Below are 20357 nucleotides of genomic sequence, written 5' to 3'. Positions count from 1 at the left end.
AAACCAATTTGAGTTCAAATTCCTCCCTTCTCTCTCTGTTCCATATCTTATTTCTAAACCAATTTGAATTCAAATTCCTCCCTTCTCTCTCTGTTCCATATCTTATTTCTAAACCAATTTGAATTCAATTTCCTCCCTTCTCTCTCTGTTCCATATCTTCAAACTCCTTCCCATTTCCTATATTTACACCTCTTTGAACTCAAATTCCTCTCTTCTTTCCATCACTACCAAAAACAGAAAACATGGTTGATTCACTGGTCTCGCTTGCCAAAGAAAAATTGACCAAAGTTCTTGAAGATGAGGCGGTTTTGTTGGTGGGTGTCACCAACGAAATCGAAAACCTTTCCATTACGTTCAACTTGCTCCAAGCTGTGCTTAAAGATGCTGAAACTCAGCAAGTGAAGAACGAAGCTGTGAAGAAGTGGTTGGAGAATCTCAAAGACGTGGCCTACGATGTGGATGACATACTGGATGAGTGGACGACAGATGCTCTCAGACCACAGGCTCCAGATGAAGGTGATGGCTCCTGTTTCAGCTTCCTTGTTACTTGCTACCTCTCCTGTGTTACTTTCTTCAATCATGTCGCGTTACGCCACAAAATTGGGAGTAGGATAAAGGAGGTGAAGGGTAGATTAGATGTTATCGAAAAAGCTAAGAACCAATTGGGTCTTAAAGTAGATAGTGAGAAGATGGAAAGGGTGAATGGTGAAGTGAGGCCGGCCGAGATCAGTGAGCGAGAGACAGCATCCCTACTCGACCGACCGTCAGTTTTTGGCAGAGAAGATGATAAAAATAGAGTCGTAGACTTGTTACTGGGGGAGAGTAGTGGAGAGGTGAATGAGGTGCCCTTCGTCGTCATTTCTATCGTTGGAATGGGGGGGTTGGGGAAGACCACCCTTGCTCAGCTCGCCTACAACGATGAGAAAGTCATGGGGCATTTCCAGATGAGAATGTGGGTATGTGTTTCTGAAGATTTCGATGTGAAACGAATTACGAAATCAATCATCCAGTCTGCAACGAAGACTGGTTGCGAGTCATTAGACTTGGATCAGTTGCAATGCCGCCTTCGTGAAATGTTGCATGCAAAGCGATTCTTGCTTGTGCTTGATGACATTTGGAGTGAAGAACCTGACAAGTGGGACAGACTGAAACCTCCCTTCCAAGCTGGTGCACCAGGGAGCAGAATCATTGTAACAACTCGCAGTGAAAATGTTGCATTCGCGATGGGAAGGGGTCTCATGCACAAACTGGCAGTCTTATCTGATGATGATTGCTGGTTAGTATTCTGGCACAGAGCGCTTGAGCATCGGAGTGCCGAAGAGCGTTCAAAGTTGGAAGATATTGGAAGGGAAATCGTAAACAAGTGTGGAGGGCTCCCTCTCGCTGCGAAGACAATAGGGAGTGCCATGGGGTCGAGAAGGACGATACTTGACTGGAAGCTTGTCTTGGAAAGCGACATATGGAATTCACATGATGTCTTAAAAGACGTTTTACCAGCTTTGTTACTCAGCTACCATGACTTGCCTCCTGCTTTGAAGCAATGCTTTGCTTATTTCTCCATCTTCCCGAAAGATTGGGAGATAAAGAAGGATATGACAGTGAAGTTATGGGTGGCACAAGGTTTCATCCCCTCCAACGGCAGTAGAGATATGGAAGAAACTGGGAGTAAGTATTTTGATGATTTACTAGGACGCTCGTTGCTTCAAGATGCAGAGTTGGACGATGACAAGAAAATAGTCAAGTGCAAGATGCATGATTTAGTTCATGATCTTGCAAAATCCGTTGCAGGAAGTGAATGTTCACTGGTGGATATCAGAGAACTAGCCTCGCTGAACCCAAGCAATCTCCGCCATTCTTTTTTATATGGCAGTTTTGTAGTTTGGCCCACCTTGTATAAGGCTAACAAGTTGCGGACGTTGCTATGCGACTCAAGAATCTACATGCCTAGGGTGCCGAACAATTTATTTAATCATTTCAGACACCTTAGGGCATTGGACTTGAGTCACACTAGCATTCAGAAATTGCCTGGAACAGTAGGGAAATTGAAGCAGTTGAGATATCTTGATTTATCTTGGACAGCGATAGAGGAGTTGCCTGAGGAGGTGAGTAATTGTGTAAATTTACAGACCTTGATACTCAATTGGTGTCGTGAGCTAAAAAAACTGCCAAGAGGGCTGAGAAAAATGATTAGCCTAAGACACTTAGATTTAGAAGGCACTGGGCAGCTGAAGTACTTACCGCAGGGCATAGGGAGGCTAAGTAGCCTTCGGACGATAACAAAGTTGATAGTGGAGGGTGGCATCGAAGGATGTAAATGGGGAGAAGTGAAACAACTGATCAATCATCTTCATCTTCAAGGAAGACTCCAAATTATTGGGTTGGAAAAAGTCAAGAGCAGGGACGAAGCTAGGGAGGCAGAACTGTATAAGCAGCAGGATATTTATGATATATCCTATGAATACAGAGGTTATGAAGCGTTGGATGATGATGAGGTGAAGAGAATGGAGGACGTGCTTGAAATCCTGAAGCCCCATACAAACTTGAAAGAGCTGGCAATAAGGAGTTACAAAGGTTGGAAGCTTCCCAAGTGGATAGAGGATCCAGTGTTCTCCAATCTAGTGAAGGTGATCCTCTCGTCTTGTAAACAATTGCCGGGTCTTGGTAAACTACCTTCCCTTAAATACCTTTATATTAGGGCAATGGAAGAGCTGAGAAAGGTGGGTGGTGAGTTTAGTGGGGATGATAATAATGATGGAAGTGGTGGTGTCGTGTCATTCCCAAAGCTCGAGACCCTCTCCTTCGGAAACATGTCAAACTGGGAGGAGTGGGAATTGATAGGAGATGGAGAGGTTATGCCATCACTCCTCCTATTAGAAATAAAAGATTGTCCAAAGCTGAAGGAGTTGCCCGGTAATCTTCCACCCCGCCTCCGGAAGCTGATTTTAACGATAGGTAATGATGGGTTGGAATCGGGTGGGCCCTTACCCATCCTCCCCAACCTTAAACATTTGGTGATTTGGGGAAGTGATGAGATGACATCGTTCCCTTGTGGTTGGTTGGGGCAACTCAAAGCCCTCCAAAATCTGGAGATCGTGTTTTGTTTAAATTTAAGGTCTCTACCAGAGGAGTTGCAACACCTCAGCATGCTTCAACAATTGAAGATACAGTTCTGTCCACTCTTAAAAGAGCGCTGTCGAGAAGGAGGAGAAGATCGGTACAAGATTGCCCACATCCCCAATATCATAATTACTTGAAAGGCATTACGGTGATGTGGCTCCAAGAAGATGAAATCGACGAACAGCTTTTCACTCGCTTGTTTCAAGGAATTTTGTTGATGTTCTGCCTAACTACTCTTTTTTTATTCTTTTTCTTTTATGTTTTCTTTCTTTTCCTTTTTTCTTTTTTCTGTTTCTTTTCTTTTTAAAATTTTTTTTTTATGGATTTAGTTGTAATAATATGTAAATCAAAAGTTGTTTGTCAGATGTTGATTGCCTTTTTATTTCTTCCACATATACGCTGCTGATCCAGCGTACGTTGTGGGTGAGACCCTGGACCTCGGGGCCCACCTTAATCTTTATATTGTGTCATCTGTTACGCCAAATCATTTTATAGCATGGGCCAAAGATGAACCATATACAAATTTCAGTTAGATCACACCACAATAAACAGTGGTGGAACATCATTATAAATATTTTTTTATGGGCCACAAAAGTTTCGGAACAGGCAACTAGACTTTAAGAAGTTTTTAACGGTGGGAGTTCAATGACCACTGCTTCTTATGGTGTAGTCCATTTGAGACTTGTATCTACTTCATTTTTGAGTCCATGCCATAAAATGATCTGGCAAAACGGATGGACGGAATAGATACACAACGTATACATATACATCCATTTATTTTGTACACATACAACAGCTTACAGCTTACAGATGCAGGGGTCATTGAAAGCTTGGATTACATCAAAATCCTTCCGATAGTTGCATACGTAACATGTGAGTACTATTACCCTATTGGATACATAGCCCACTAATGATGTCCCAAAATAATTAGATTATCAATTGCATCACTATAATTAATTTAATATGATCCGGCCAATATTGTCCATGTAAATCAACAGTTAAAAATCATTGGTTAGTCACTCAGATGTGATCTTGTGCTTGTGACCCATCCGATACACTTGGAATTTCATCATTTTTAAGCAAAGTATATATTTCAGTGGGCTTATTACAACCATTTTGTCAAAACATTACATATGTTCATTAATTAGACATATTAAAGTTGATTTATTAATTAAATTCAAACCCCTGTAAATTCACCATGAATAGCTACTTTTGGATTGAAGTTAGATTTTGAATCCAGGTGCCAAACACAGCAAGAGGATTTCAAACCAAGGGGGTTTCAAATACAGGGATTCCGAATCCACGCTCCCAAACAGGCCCTAAATATATTACAAGTGTGACATATTCTCCACAACGTGTGGTCTCCTGGCCCATTTGATAATCAGGCCTCAATTTCGTGATTGAGCCTAGACCGTAACTACAAATTGGCCTTTCCTTAGGCATTCACAGTCCTATGCTGTGGTCCACCTGAGATTTCCATCTGCCTTATTTTTTCGCTCATACCTTATAATGAGTTGTCGTGCTCATACCTAAAATGAGCTGCCAAAATAGATGAACAACATAAATAAGACACATCATGGTGGGGCCCACAGAGCACCAACCAGTACCGACCTCTATTCTGAAAGGGTCACTGCTGAATCTGAGCCCACCTGCTTATACCTGTGTGGAGCCCATCAAACCCACACATTAAATAGATCCCACCATAATGATGGGATGCTCATGCCTATCTAATTGTTAGGTTAGCCAAAATAGAAAGCAATTGGCAACCATCCAAATGCCTCCAACTTCATACGGTACCCACATGAATGTTGGATGAAACTGAATTTTTCATGGTGGGCAACCCTTCTACATAGGTTGATAGCATACACAAAGTAGGCCCATACGCAACCCTTGTAGACTGAGTTTGTTCTACGAGCACTTGTGGACGAATAGACCTTAAATTTTTATTTTAAAAAAAAAAAAAAAAGCCACAATTTTAAAAGATACTCAGAAATTCCATGCCAAGAAATGGAAGTGATTTAATATAATAACTTGGGTGCGAGGGGGAGGAAGTATAGGTCGGTGGAGTTAATAAAAAAGACTGAGGACTAGTAGTTTATCTAAAGATGGGGATCCATAATGAGATGAAAATGGCAAAAGAGAATTGGTGTAGCTAACCCCACTTTTTTTCTTCTTTTTTTTCTTTTTTCTTTTTAATGGGTAAAGATTTTATTGAAAAACTGTGCCAAAAGAACAACAAAAAATACAAAAGAAAAATAAAATTACAAGTCCAAGCGGGCCATCAAGACACGAGCCAAAAGCCATTTCAATCACCCAAAACACTGCCTTGCAATGGACCCAGCCTTCCCATTCTGATTCATTTTCAAAGCAACGCCTATCTCTCTCCCCAGTTAGTTGTGATAGTGCTTAAGATAATGGCGACGATAATTATTTAATTCATTAATTCCAGTTTTCATAATGAAGATACACAACCGATTGATTCCACAATGCACTCTCATTATAATATTCCCATGCCACTTGGATTAACAAGGAATTAAAAATAAAATAACTATATGTGTTTGTTTTAAAATTGGCCAAATGTGAGGAGTAGAGGATGAGACAGCCAACCATTGTCACAACTGCAATGAGACTATCAATGAATTCAGACAAACCATCCACCCATGGTCCTGCAATGAATGGCTCACAACATAAAAACCAACTTAAATGGACCTTTTTCCTTTTGACCATTATAACTTCCCTATTGCACCATCTATTGAGAGGGCCGCAAATTGGACAGTCAGGTGTCATTTGAGATGGAAAGCATAGGGAGGGAGGGAAGCATATCCAAGATTGAGATAGCCCGAGGAGTTGTCACAAATGGAAGGCATCGCCAAGATTGAGATAGCCCGGTGAGTAATCACAGATAGAAAGCATCAGTCCATTGACAACGTGATCTGGCAGTCTGTCATAACCTATTACAGTAGCCAATGCCAGGATTCATGGGCCACTCAAGACCAATTGAGAGCAAGTGAGCTGTGGGCTGTACAAAGCAATGTTGACAGTTAAGCTCCTATGTAGTAAACCATGGAACAAAAAAACAGTATTGCATTCTTCATGGAATAATGTTAGCATATACAATCCCCATTTCCTTTTCCCCAAAACTCAATATTCAATCACTTCATTCACAACGGAAGGTTACAGATAAGAAGTAAACATGGGCAGATTCAGTTTTCAAATTTTCTCACCCAAGTGACGACATTCAACTACAGAAACCAACTAAGTTTCTAAAATGATGCAACGCTGTGCTTTCATCCACGTGCAATTACTCTCTTTTACTGGCTTCTCTTTTTCCCCCCTTTTCCAGCCCAAGGCAACTTTTCCCTTCACTTCTTTAGCATAAGCTCACAAGTCTTGGCTCGTCTTCAGCCTCTACACTCTACACTCTCCTCATCTTCCAAAAAAAAAAAAAAAAACCTCTCCACTCCAACAATATTTGGCCACGGGCTGCACCTGATCAATGCCATACATTGCAGGAGAAAGCAAATGAAAATCAATAGTAAAAACACTGAGATGACAGATCCATTGAGTATCCAATACAAAATAATAGAATGTAAAGAACAAAAGAGAAATGCAGCATTGATTCGTGAGGAGAGAGCTGTGAAGTGGTGAATCATGGGGACACATGCCAACTGGGCAAACTTGTGTGAGAACTGTGCTAATCATCAAACCGTGAACATGCCCTCGCCCATAAATCAGGCCAATCAACTCATCGGATGGGAGATTAAAAAGCAAATAAACAGCCAATACTCCACCCACACTTGTGCAACTGATGAGGGGGGATCAGAAGGCTCCTAGATCCCACACTAGTGTTCAGCAAGGTCCTTATAAGTATATTTTGTAAGTGCACCAGAGATCCCTGGCACATAGCATGCCTCCATTCCCTCTCATGGCTTCCAAGGACAAAAACATGCTTTAGCAACCAAAGTTTATTTCATCTCAAGCCTTTTCGCCACTTCAACAGTGTCACTCACTAGGACCTTATGATCCACATACTAGGACAACTGACAGAATTCCTTGGATAAGTTATTTTATTAATATTAATAAAAGTAAGATCACTTAGTAAGAGGAGAAAAAGGAAAGCAATTTATCAAAGTAATGGATACATCTCTCTCCAATACCTACAAACACACACTTTGTGTCCATCTTCCACAATTTCCTCTTGCATGCAATGCAGGCAATCAGTACCCATGCACTGACATCACTTTTACTAGCTAAATGTCACTGAGATAAAATGTTGTTGAAGTTACCTGGTGACTCACAACCCACCCACCAAGGATGACTTCATTACTTTTTGGAATGGAAAGGTGGGTTATTCATTCAGAAAAGGAAGCATTGATCGATCCCCAAAAAAAAAAATTGTTTTAATCAGATGGCACCAAACTGTCTTTTCTAATCAGATTATGAAGTTGGCATGATGAATTAGTTCACCAAAATTCAAATTTGTCATTATGCATGATGGATCAGTTCACCATTATTAAATTTTTCATTCCTGATGCTTACCATTTTTCACGAATTCATATTTTGGTAATCATTTTCTAAATAATCACCAGCCACAAACGTCAGAAATAATTCATTTAGTACCCAAAAGCATTCAGGAGCTCAAGTCACCACCATTTAGCAATGGTCTTAATATTAATCCAAAGTTTTCACTGACTAGGCCAAGTCATTCGCTAAAGCAAGTCAAAAACCTAGAATTTTATATTGCAATTTCCAAGTTGTCTCTGATTGTAAATGATACAGTGAGTAAAAGGTATACTTGGATAGGAATATGTGTCCTTTCCAAGAATTGGAGAAAATTATAGACAGACGAGATTATATTTAGCATAAAATTTTGAAGAATTATCAACTACATAAATCAGTCTCCACTGCATCTCTGCATATACCTGGCATTACGAAAATGCTATTTAGTTGCATATATGAAACATACGGCAGTATCTCATGACAGAGAACTTACTCAACGTATACTGGATCTGGGTGTACTAAATTCATTTTTCAGAAGATCTCTGCTGCACAACAAGATCATCAGCAGAGTAATAGTCCGCAATGAGCCGATACATATACGATGGGTTATGCCCTCCCCTGGAAAATACAACAGATGATAGTTAAAAGAAATGTCCAATAATTTATAGAAATATCACCAAACCAAAAACTACGATAACACTTAAGAAATTTTTTTAGAGAAAAGAAACAGGAAATTGTCAAGAGATGACAAAAAAAGTAGGCAACCAACTTCTTAAGGACAGTCAAAACATCCCCATCAACTAAGATTTTTGTTTCTCTTTGGATGCTTTTTTTATTATTATTTTTTATGAAAGGAAACAAAAATTTTATTAAAGAGATTGCCAAAGGGAAGGCGAAATAAAACAACTAAAGGACTCATCACTATGGTTGAAGGCTTTAATACAATAAACCCAATCTATTAGATCTAACTTCAGCCTCTTAAGGACATCAACTACCGTCCCGCTTCTATTTCCGAAACACCAATTATTCCTCTTGTTGCAAAGAGAGCCCGAATTACAACCAACAAAACTAACGTCAGCACCACTCTTTCTTTTTTCCCCAACCCCTCCCCCATGCCAAGCAAGGAAGAGGCCGTTAAAGGATCCCAACATCACCCATGACCTTTTAAAGAAGGCAGGAAATCTCTTTGACACTTGAGCAAACACACAATGGATGTACAAATGCACTAACTCCGCGTCTGGGAATCGTCATTGACCTTTTTGCAGATTGTCAATTGTAAGCACCATATTCCTTACCACTAGCCAAGCAAAAGCCGCAACCTTGGGAGGAGCCCCATAGAACCAGACATGGGACGTATGACCACTACTCTCACCCAAAGGTAGGTTGCAAATTGGTTTGGTTCTCTATCCGATCCTGTAGAAGGATCGGACAAAGAACCAACCCGACTTAACCTTAGTCTGCACCATCGAATCCCTCTTGCCCAACCCAAAAAGCCTCTTTCTAAGAGCCAAATGAATTCCTCCACATTCTCATCCATTAAATTCCTTCGATAAGGAGGGGACCAAACAACTACATTGTCGGAGAAAGAGAAGCACCGATCTATGGAAACCTCCCTATCTGGAGCTAGCCTAGCTAATCTCGGAAACTCTAACTAGAGTGTGCTCTAACCAATCCATAAGTGCTCCCAAAACCGAATCCTCTTCCTGTCATCACAAGAAAAGTGAACCTCCTCCTAAAACTTATTCGCCAATTTGTAAACCACCTTCACATCCAAGAGACCGTATATAAAGACAAATCCTTCACTCATCAACACCCTTTTGGAATTCCATATTTACCAGCAAGCACCTCTCTCCACAGCCTCCTTCTTCTACCCCCAAACCTCTGCAGACATTTTCCTAACAACACAAGATTCATCTGCTCAAATTTCCTTATTCATACTCCCCCTTCTCGCTACAGCTTGCACACCTCTTCACATCTTAAAAGATGAAACTTTTACTTCACTTATGCTCATTGCTACAGAAAATCTCATCTCAACCTTTCCAACCTATCTAGCATGGACGACGAACGCCTGAAAAGAGACATAAAATAGAGAGTCAGGTTCGACATGGCTGCTTCAATCAACGTAAGCCTGACATCCAAAGAGGTGTCAAATCTTCCACCTAGACAATTTCCTTTCAAACCTTACAATTACCTTATCCCATTTAGTGGGCTTGTCGATGCACAAGAGGGAGCCCTAGATACGACAAAGAAAGCCATCTTGCTCAACACCCAAACACCACCACCAACCTTACTGCCACTTCTTTGGATGTGCAAATAGCCAACAATTCAAGCTTGAGAACATTAACCTTTAATCCGAACAAGAACAACACTTCGAAGTATTTCGATATTTTCCTCAAGTCGTCCACAATTTCATGTCTGCATCACAAACAAGAATTGTGTCGTCGACAAACTAAAGATGAGAGATCTAGAAATCAGTGTTCTCCACCCTAAAGCCATTGATCAACTCAGCAGATTGACCTCTATCCAACATCTTACGATTTCAACAACCACCATGAACGGGAATGGACAGAGCACGCCTTGACTAAGACCTCTAAACGCCTGGGGGAAAAAAAAAAAAAAAAAAAACCTCTTTAGGAGAACCATCGATTGGTACTAAGAACTTAGCCAATCAAACACATTCTTGGATCAACTCCATTTTTTGCTCGCAACCCAATCTCTCCAGCAGATAATAAAGAAAGTCCCATTTCACATGATCGTACGCTTTCCCAACATCCAACTTACAAATGATAACCGTTTTCCTTTTCTTGTTTTGGAGTTGAGATATTTGTGAGTAATTAGTGCACTATTCGAGATTTGCCTCCCACCAAAAACACACACACACACACACACACCCCTACGGATTCTGATATGACATTCTCTAACACCACACAAAATCTTTAAGCCAAGAGTTTTGCTAAGATCTTGTAGGATCCCCCGATCAGACTCATAGCCCCGAAGTCCCACAAGCACTCAACACCTTCAACTCTCAGATATTATAGCTATCAATGAAGCACCCAACTCCAACGACATCCAACCTCTCTCATAAAATTCAGCTAAAAAGTTTATCATATCAAGGAACAAACTTGCAAAAGAATCCTAATTTTTTTTCATGGCAACTGAGGTAAGGGGTAATTAGGAGGAAGGAGGCGACTACATCGAGGATGACATAAAAGTCAAAGGTGGCAATCAAGGCGAGAACAAGGAGGAAGATGAGAGTATCCTTGGTGATCAAGGAAGAGAGGCAAGTAGAAAAGACCTCAAGGTAGTTGGAAGGAATGATCTTGAGGTGGGCAAATCCAATCCGAGAGAGAGGTTGGGAGGCTGGACTCACATCGAAAGATGGCAACGACTACACCTATATGCAATGAAGGTCGTGTGAATGGTTTCTCACTAGAGTTAACGATGTTGTTCGTGGAAAATTTCTCTAAGGCGTGCTCAAAGGTGCAGTTCTCTAAGGTTTTTGGAAAAATAGGGATGGTGAAGGAGGTGGTGACTAAGCGGATCAGGAAGTCCCTGATCATTTGGGATCTATGTTCATTAGGATGGGTTCCATCCAGGTGAGGCAACCAAAAGTGTGTCTGCACTGAATAGCAAAAGCTTCGGGGGGGAGGACTCTCAATTTAGAGTACTCGTTATGGCGTTGCGGTGGTGTATAGCACAAATCATAGGAAAGAGGCAACAAGTAAAGACGGGGGCATAGAGCCACTAAGGTGAGGGGTTCTGAAAGTTACAGAAAGTCCAGTAGCAATGAGGTTAATGGTGAGGGAGGTTTTCGATCCTACCGGGATGTGGTGGTGGAGAGACCTTGCAAGGGATAGGGGAAGAGACACCATCAACAAAGGGTAGATGGGGATGGAAGGAGATGTTGGGTGATGGGCCAGTGGTGAAAGTTCATTCAAGAGTGGTGAAGCACGCTTGGAAGGCTCTACAATATGGTTTGGTGGTGTCCCTATGGGAAGGAAATTTGATTACAAACTTAAAGAGATTGGCTTTCTTCTTGTTGCAGATTATAGGAGGAAGATAGAATCATCATCTTTCTTAGTATGAGCAAGTAATGAATCTAATGCAAGGGCATTTTCACATCGGGCTTGAGTGGGGTAGCCTGTGGAATACGGGGACACACTCGAGGTGGGCGGCCCGTGTGAGGCAGTGGCTCATGTGAGGCGGGCCCCATCCGTGTGAAGCAAGTGGCTGGTGTGAAGCGGAACCCATGTGAAGTGGGGCCCACGAGGGGGGTTCAGCCGAGGTCATAACCCATGCAATGTGGGGCCTGGGCTATGAGATAGAGGGATTAATTCGCCATACTCTATTACTTCAAGCTTTTAGAGCAGGTGGTTAATTGTCTTGTATCAAAGTGGCATCAGAGCGAGAGGTCTCGTGTTTGAGACTCCTCACTGGGGGTGATTAATGCAGGGTCATTTTCACACCGGACTCAAGTGGGATAACCTATGAGATGCAGGGACACATTCGAGGTGGGTTGCCCGTGTGATGCATGGGCATTTTCACATCAAGCTACTTATTTTGTTCGTTCTTCTACGGGCATTAGCTATCCCATTAAAAGAAGCAGCAGAATATCTTTATATTCTTATCATTTTCCATCTTATCTCTCCCATTTATATTCTTTAATATTAATCAATTGGACGACCTCAAGGATCCTTGCTTCTAAGGTCTCCACCAACCCAAAACTTCTATTTTCCACCCTTTCATCAAACTCTTTAGTTTTTTAACTTCAGCATTAGCATAAGTTGAAACAAATCCTCTCTCTCTCTCTCTCTCTCTCTCTCTCTCTCTCTCTCTCTCTCTCTCTCTCATACAGCAACCCTCTTTGCTTCTTGGGAATTGATTGTCGCCCATTTATGGGCATCTTTAATCTCCCTGTTGCTCAGGAAATTCAAACAAATCCATAAAATCTCCTAGTGCTTCCAAATGATACAACAACCACCTTCCCCACCCTTCCTAGTGCATCACCAATCCAACCTTTCCCCCCTCTAGTGCTTGACTATTCTACATCAACCATCCAATCAAGCCATCTCTTTCCACTCAAATTCTCCTAAAGAGGAATTATTGCATGATGATATTGTTCATGGCAACATTGACATCCCTATTGCAAAGCTTGATGTCTACACCAATGTACCAAATTACCAACGCCCTTCTGTTTTTCATCCTGAATCACATGATCCAAATTATCGTACATTTAAGACCTAGATCGGTATTTTTCCTAACCCAAAACCATGGTTGAATACACTTAGTGTTTTTTTTCCAAAGGCAACGAAAAGAGAATTCATTAAATTTATACTCATAGAGATTTATACTTGCATTCATGCAATGGCATGCATAAAATGTATTACTAAGCTTGATCTATAATTATAACAGTCATCATTTCATATATAGCATGCATTATCAATGCATGAATAAAACCATACTAAATATACTTAGTGTTTGTGCCAGAGCGACCCACATGATCCTACCCCTAGTGTACCACTTTCCAACTTGCATTATCAATGCAAAGATAAAACCCATCTCGGCTTTGCTTGACGAAGTTGACCTCCTAAAGTTACAATATTGCTCCCAATGCCATCATTTGCCTCGGTAATAAGTCGATAGAAGGACATGAGTTGACTTTCTTCTACTCCAATTGCCCTACCCACCTACCCTCACTAACTCCAATTTATATATGTGTGTGTGTGTGTGTGTGTGTGTGAACCCATCATAACCCCATTGTGACTCACTCACACCACATCATCGCATCGTCATCTAACCCCTAACAAAGCGACTCTTTCCTTCATGTTGCACCCATCCAGGACTTCCCTTCCTTGTACATCATCACCTCTTACCTCCCATAGTTGCCCGACTGACCTTCTTGTTCCGCCCTTCAACACTACACTAGCTCCTCCCCTGGAATTTCCCCAAGAAGATCGTCCTCCTATCAAATTAGAGATACAAAATCTCTCCTTGCCTATTCTTAGCTCTGTTGACTCTGAAGGCAAATAAATCTCTTTCACCACAACAAAAGCCTCACAAACTCCCACCTTTTTGAGCACATTGTTTGAATTATCTCCGATATTATCGAAATATCTCTGATATTATCGTTATCTCCAACTTGGCGATACCGATAACACTGGTGGCGATGCCGATAACACTGGTAGCGATACCGATAACACCGCTAGTATTGGAAATTCCAAGCATCACCAATATATCGCTAAGTATCGCCAATGTATCGATATCGCCAATATTTTCAATTGTGTAAATTCTAGGCATCGCTTGTATTGTCAATGTATCGATATTGCCAATGTATCGCCAATATTTTTTACTGTGTAAATTCTAGGTGACACTTGTATCACAAGTGTATCGGCGATATTTCAATAATATCACCAACGTAGAGATATCACAGAAAGTTTGTTTATTTAAATTTAAAAAAAAAAAAAAAAAAATCTATTTCAATTTTTTCATGAGTACATTGTTCTATGTAGTTTTCAATTTGTAATTGCTAATATTGATAATATCTCCATATTATCGTTATCGCAACATGCGCAATATCAAGACCACAATTTTTCGTTTCCTTTCCAGTTGCTGACGATTTCTTGGCAAAATATCATGAGTTGTCGATATTTTGCAATATCAATAGATGTTTGGATGGAACCAGTGTTCAAATTATCTCCGATATTATCTTTATCTCTAGCTCAGCGATACCAATAACGCTAGTAGTATCAGAAATTCCATGTATTAGCAATGTATCACCAAGTATCGCCAACGTATTGATATCGCTAATGTAATCGCCAATATTTTCAACTATGTAAATTCTAGTTGTCGCTTGTATTGCCAATGTATCGCAAATATTTTGACTATGAAAATTCTAGGTAATGCTTGTATCATAAGTGTATTGACGGTATTTCAATAGTAAATTTTTATTTCAATTTTTTTTTCATGGGCACATGGTTGTAAGTAGTGTTCAATTTGTCATTGATAATATTGATAATATCTCGATATTATCGATATCGCAACATGCACGATATTGAGACAACAATCTTTCGTTTTCTTTCCAATTGTTTGATGATTTTTTGGTGAAATATTATGTGTTGTTGATATTTTGCAATATCAATGGATGTTTGGATGGAAGGTTAGATGGTTAAATATGTCGGATGGGATGGTTGGACTGATTTCTTACAACAGCACATGCTTTTAAGGCCCCATTAAATGGAAACTTGTTACGTATGCATTCTTTTTACAATTTTTTTATTTCTAAATATGCAAATATGTCTATTTTAACATCTCCTGAAGTTTCGCTAAAAATTCCACCGTTTTCCCCATGTTTCCCCACATTTTCGGTTATCAGCGATATTATCGGCGATATCGATATTGTTTCCGTATCCCTGGTCAGCGAAACTTGTAGCGATACCGATACTTTGAACACTGGATGGAACGTTGGATGGATAATTTGATGGTTAGATGGGATGGATGGGATGGTTAGATTGTTTCTTACGACGACACATGCGTTTAAGCCCCCATTAAATAGAAACTTATTGTGTATACATTCTTTTTGCAAATTTTTTATTCTTAAATGTGCAAATATGTGTATTTTAGCATCTCCTGAAGTTTCACTAAAAAATCTATTGTTTTCCCCATTTTTTCCCGCATTTCCGGTTATCAGGGATATTATCAACGATATCGATATTGTTTCTGTATCCCCGTCTAGCGAAACTTGTAACGACGCCAATACTTTGAACGCTGTTTGAGCATATATCTTCCATCTATAGCCAACACATACCCAAAAAAGAGCACAGCACTCATCAAAACTCTTCGCACCACACATGTAGAGGGATGTAATACATCCCCGCCCACTTTGGTCTGGAATCCAGACTAGTACCTCAAGCTATTAGAGAAGATTCTACCCCCTTGTCAGGACTTAGAAACCTCATCCATTGACCCCCTCTCGATGCATACTTCCAACTCATTTAATCTCTTAATTGAGGCACCGAGGTTATGGCCTTCCCATATACACTCCACCACATAGAGATCTCTTTGATCAAGAGCCCTTTCCCCACCTTACCAATTAGACTTTCTCCAACTTGTTGAGTTCCCAAGTTAACTGGACTTCACCACCCTCGTCAACTTTTTTCCTTCTAGGTCCTATATCCAAATGAGCATGCCGAGCCACGGAGCCCAATGACCCCTTGACTCAGGTAATCATTGTTTCTACCACCAAGTCTCTATCACTCAACATTTTTTGTGAATGATCTCCCCACCTGTTGATTCAAGTTCAATTTTTTTCCTTGTCTCTGAGCTCCACCTGTTCCCTCAAGAACCTATCATCTTTGTCCCACCATCCGAGCAATTGCCCTCCCTAGTTCCTCTACTGTGACAAATTTGAAGAATGCAAATCATCTTATCACCCTCTCTCTCTCTCTAGCAATGTGCCAATCTCTTACCACCCTCATTCTCATAAATAAGCTAAGCAGCTCCAACACAAATATTTCATCAAGAAGATTGAAGACATGGGGAGATCCACCCCTTTTTATCATAGCTGATCATACTTCCAACCAGAATCTATTCTTCTCCATTTCAAAAGAACCAAATATAGTATAAGGGTACCACTAAATGGCAACTAACCCATGGTGACCCACTGGTCACACACACAGACAACAAGATGCTAGTTGGAATTATTTACTAAATCATACTATTAAATCGATCTAACAGACCAGGCTCATTAATAGTTAAGAGGGAACCTAATGTTTCTTCTAGATACTGTCACTAAAAAACAGATTAACTTGTGCCTCAAATTACGTTATTCAAAGTAAGGGTAAATGTAAATTTTATCAAAGATTGAGGCCATTGTCAATTAAGCGAGCTTCATGATAAAAACAGAAGTACTACCTCTTTCAACTTCATTACCGCAATTTCAAATGATTTCAATTAATATTTAAATTCAAGAAAAAGCAAAAAGGCTTAGAAAGTTTGGTCAGTCACCATAACTGCATGCGACATTAGAAAGAAGAGTGAGCTTACGTGTCAGTGATGAAGAGGCTAACAAGCTTTGGTGGCACATAATCAAATGAAGGATTGACAACATGAAGAAGAGGAGCACCACTGCCACATCCAAAATCCATGCAATCCGAGAACTCCCCAAAATCCAGCAGTTCAGATGGGGATTTAAGATCATTTAGCAAAACCTCTGGATTGTGTGGATACAAGGGGCACAACTGCCATATAGACAACAGAATTAAAAACAAGGGTGCAAATGGTGTCATCATAAATCAACCAACACACTATATCATAAATTGGAATTAAGCATTAACGCTCCAGAAAAGAATATGGATGAAAATGGTACTTGTCAATGGAAAAGGACACAATAAAAAACTGAAACTAACAGTTGCATGCTGTCAACCTTGTCTTTTCAATTTTGTCCATCTAAAGTTTTACATCAGAATTCCCATTTCTTGCAGTTTTTGCGTAACTTGGATGTGAAAACTTTTTGAAAAGAAACTAGAATACAATCATTTCAAAATTTGACGGCAATTGTCGGTCCACGTCACGTCAACAAAGTGATTGCAATGTACATTAATTTTCTCTTACAGTAATTCTTGTAGTGTGCATGAATCAACACATCCTATAACAATCACACTATGAAAGTGCATCCATAAAGAGAAGTTTATAATTTTTATTTGACAGGCAAAGAAAACACATCAAAGGAAATATATAATGCATATCTAGGGGATTCGCTGGCAGCTATCTTAAAGCAAGAACAATTTCCAAATTCAAAAATCTACCTTCATTGACAAATGAATGTCATGAAATAAGACCAGTGTTGGGAAACCCATTACTCATAGGTGGAACAAAATAAAACTAAAACTGAAGAGAAAACAGCCGAGTTACAAAAAAGTATGCAGTTTCTCTACCTGACTATGTTAAAAAACTAGTCTAGGTGATAAGGTGATAATGTTTACTATTCAAATTGAAACCGTTAATGTCCAGCTACATCCAACAACTGCAATGCGCAATCATGTGGCTGCAATGACAGAGACATCCCAAATCAAACCGACATGGATATGCACAATGCAACAATTTCTGAATCCTCTTGCAAAGCAGTCTGCCACACTCAACCTCCAACCCATAAATAATGTCAACATGACTAAATCTGGGATATCATCAAAAGATCCATAAAACCAAACCGTATGTCGAAGATGGATAGGAGATAACCAAAATTCATTGAACGATCAACGAAGAGATAGGGAAAGAATTCCCAATAGATATAGCCGAACAGCTAGCCCCCTCTTTCAAGAGAAATGAAAAACTTATTAGCTTCCCTGACAATACATGTAAACAAAATGTTTGAAATTGAGGCAATGTTCTGAATCTTTTTCTTTTCTTTTCTTTTTTTGAAGGATTACTACTCAATGTTCTTTCTGAATTTCATTGAAAAAAAAGAAGGATAATTTCCAAAGAAGCAGCCCAAGCAATAACATTAGAGTAATCCCCTTCCAAAATCAAAGACCTAGAAAAATCTTTAGCAAAGAGGCACAATCTCCTCCCATCACCATCCCAAACCTCACAACTCCCACTATCATTTACCTCCTCCCATGCTTAGCTAAAACACAGACATGTTCATCCATCCCTCATCAATTTTGACTCCACAGCAGCATTGAAGCTCATGCTCATTAGCATTCCTCCACCACCATCTCCTTCGTCTATTGATTACCCACAACACTACCCCCCTTAATTTAGGCTTTAAGATCTCCTTTCTAAGAAAAAGTCAATCATGGAAAGGTACTGCTCATGCCCAACAGAACTTCTCTACAATATACTCAGTCTTTCAGCTACATCAGATAATGCATCCTGTAAAGATAGATACATAATAAATCCAAAAAATCGAATAGTTATCTTGACCACGGTCGCCCCACAATAAAGCAATATATTCCCCCTATCAAAGTATCAAGTAATAAATTGCCTCAAGCGTCTATCACTAGATCCCAATCCTGATCACCGGCACCTCCATCCTTCAGAGGTGTAATAGGTTTTTCATTAACCAAGGCCAGACCTTACAAGAACTCAACCCAGAAACATATTTTCAAGTTATGGATATTCACCCCATACTACATTTTCTATCATTTAATTATTGATTTGGCATAAGTCCAATTGCTACAGTAAAGGTAGAGAAGCATGACCAGTTGGCATTCAAGACCCTTCGCATAGAGTGTTCAATAAGCTTCCAACAATCTGAAGATGATCAAGGAAAATTACAAATGAGGACTCCTTGTATAAACCTAGGAACATTCCCAACTCCTTACATCAATGGCTAGGATGGCACCATGTAGCGATCATCCAAAGGCTAAAAATGCTCTATAAAAGAATCCTTCTAGAATACTCTACACCACTCTCTCTACAAGACTCCACTAAAGAACTCTAGAACATTGTAGATATCTCACACTATTCTACACAACTCTACATGACTCTAGAACTCTCTACAATTCTCCACTATGTACAACCACTAGTGTACAAGATAACCACAAATTGGCTAAATCCTGAATTTAGGTCCTTGTGAATGATCGGTCTATGACAACTAGCTTCTGCTTCATTCAACTTTTGTCTTCCAAAACCCCGAAGAAACACCAACTTTATCACCTCTTTTGTCATGCACAACTCCAAAAATACCAGTTGGCCCAGCTTCCATAAAGAACTGTCATTAGAATTTAGAAATCCCTCCAGTGGTTCAACTCATTTAACATTCAAGCCATGAGACAAGAAGTGATCATTAGCATGCAAAGTCCAATTTCGATTGATATGTAAAATCACAAGAAACTTTTCTAAGAAGACCCCAAGTAAAGATCCACTTTGGCTCTTTCCATCATCTTGAAAATTAAGACCAATTCATCAACAGACATCCTATTTTCCTTCCAAACCTCCCATACAAGAGTAAATGGAAGCACTCTCGAAAGAAGGTGGCCCCATCCTTCAAATATTCTTTTTTTTTCGAAAGGCCCTATCCTTCAAAATATGCCAACTGGAAAAGAGGCAATTAAGTCTCAATAAGCAGTTATAGCCTCAATGAGCTAGTAGAGACTGTCATGTGTGTGAGTGATCCAGGATTCTGTCCCTGGTAGTGTTAACTTTCGAAAAAAGAAAAAGTTAACACACCAAAATAGCAAAAACTTCCTGCTGGCATCGCAATGACCATGGTAGACTTCCCAACGTTGTAGCTCAAAATCCATCTTTCCCAGGATATGACAAGACGTCTAAAAATTTGCATCCTTAAGGTCCAACTATGGAACCACCCACTTCAGGGCCGAGCCAGCCCATCAAGCTTCAAGCCTAGTCTGTCATGGTTCATAATGGGACCCTACAAGCCTAGGGCCATCAATTCAAGTTCTAAAAAGGTAGGGCAAAATTAATAATTGGGATAACTCCGATCAAGCTCATTGGTCTTTCAAATCAGGTCAAGTAAGATTAACCATGGGTCATGAGAATGATAATAATCATTTATCCAACACATGGACGCGCTTGCACTCATCCTCCAATGGGGTAGCCTCGAAGCATTGCTCCAGTTGCCAAAGGAAATTTCCAACTCCATAGTGTCCCTCGATCAATTGAAGGTCCTAGTAATGCAGGGGCATTTTCGCACTGGGCTCGAGTGGGGTCGCCTGTGAGATGCAGGGGCACACTTGGGGTGGGTGACCCATGTGATTTGGGGCCCACGGGGGAGGTCTCGT

The 20357-nt window shown here is 40.2% G+C and overlaps 2 protein-coding genes across 6 annotated transcripts in view; one reads left to right on the top strand and one right to left on the bottom strand.

Moving 5' to 3' along the window:
* The window catches only part of LOC131250749 (uncharacterized), an 87303-nt gene that overhangs the window by 54206 nt on the left and 12740 nt on the right, over positions 1 to 20357 (bottom strand). For 3 of the 5 annotated variants that reach the window (XM_058251039.1, XM_058251040.1, XM_058251036.1), the window contains 3 exons: positions 16660 to 16853; positions 8111 to 8235; positions 6182 to 6606 (listed from right to left, as the gene is read on the bottom strand). In XM_058251039.1, the coding sequence (XP_058107022.1) occupies positions 8142 to 8235; positions 16660 to 16853 (288 nt within the window). In that variant the 3' untranslated portion in view covers positions 6182 to 6606; positions 8111 to 8141. Of the gene's footprint in view, positions 1 to 6181; positions 6607 to 7827; positions 8040 to 8110; positions 8236 to 16659; positions 16854 to 20357 lie in introns of those variants that run through there. The other 2 variants (XM_058251037.1, XM_058251038.1) reach the window with 2 other exon arrangements.
* On the top strand, positions 111 to 3254 carry LOC131251852 (putative disease resistance protein RGA3). The gene has a single exon (XM_058252846.1). It carries the CDS (start codon positions 243 to 245, stop codon positions 3252 to 3254), a length of 3012 nt encoding a protein of 1003 aa, XP_058108829.1. The 5' UTR covers positions 111 to 242.

The sequence above is a fragment of the Magnolia sinica genome, chromosome 7, assembly GCF_029962835.1.
Source record: "Magnolia sinica isolate HGM2019 chromosome 7, MsV1, whole genome shotgun sequence".
NCBI classification, from domain to species: Eukaryota; Viridiplantae; Streptophyta; class Magnoliopsida; order Magnoliales; family Magnoliaceae; genus Magnolia; species Magnolia sinica.
This window is presented reverse-complemented; position numbering and strand designations above follow the sequence as displayed.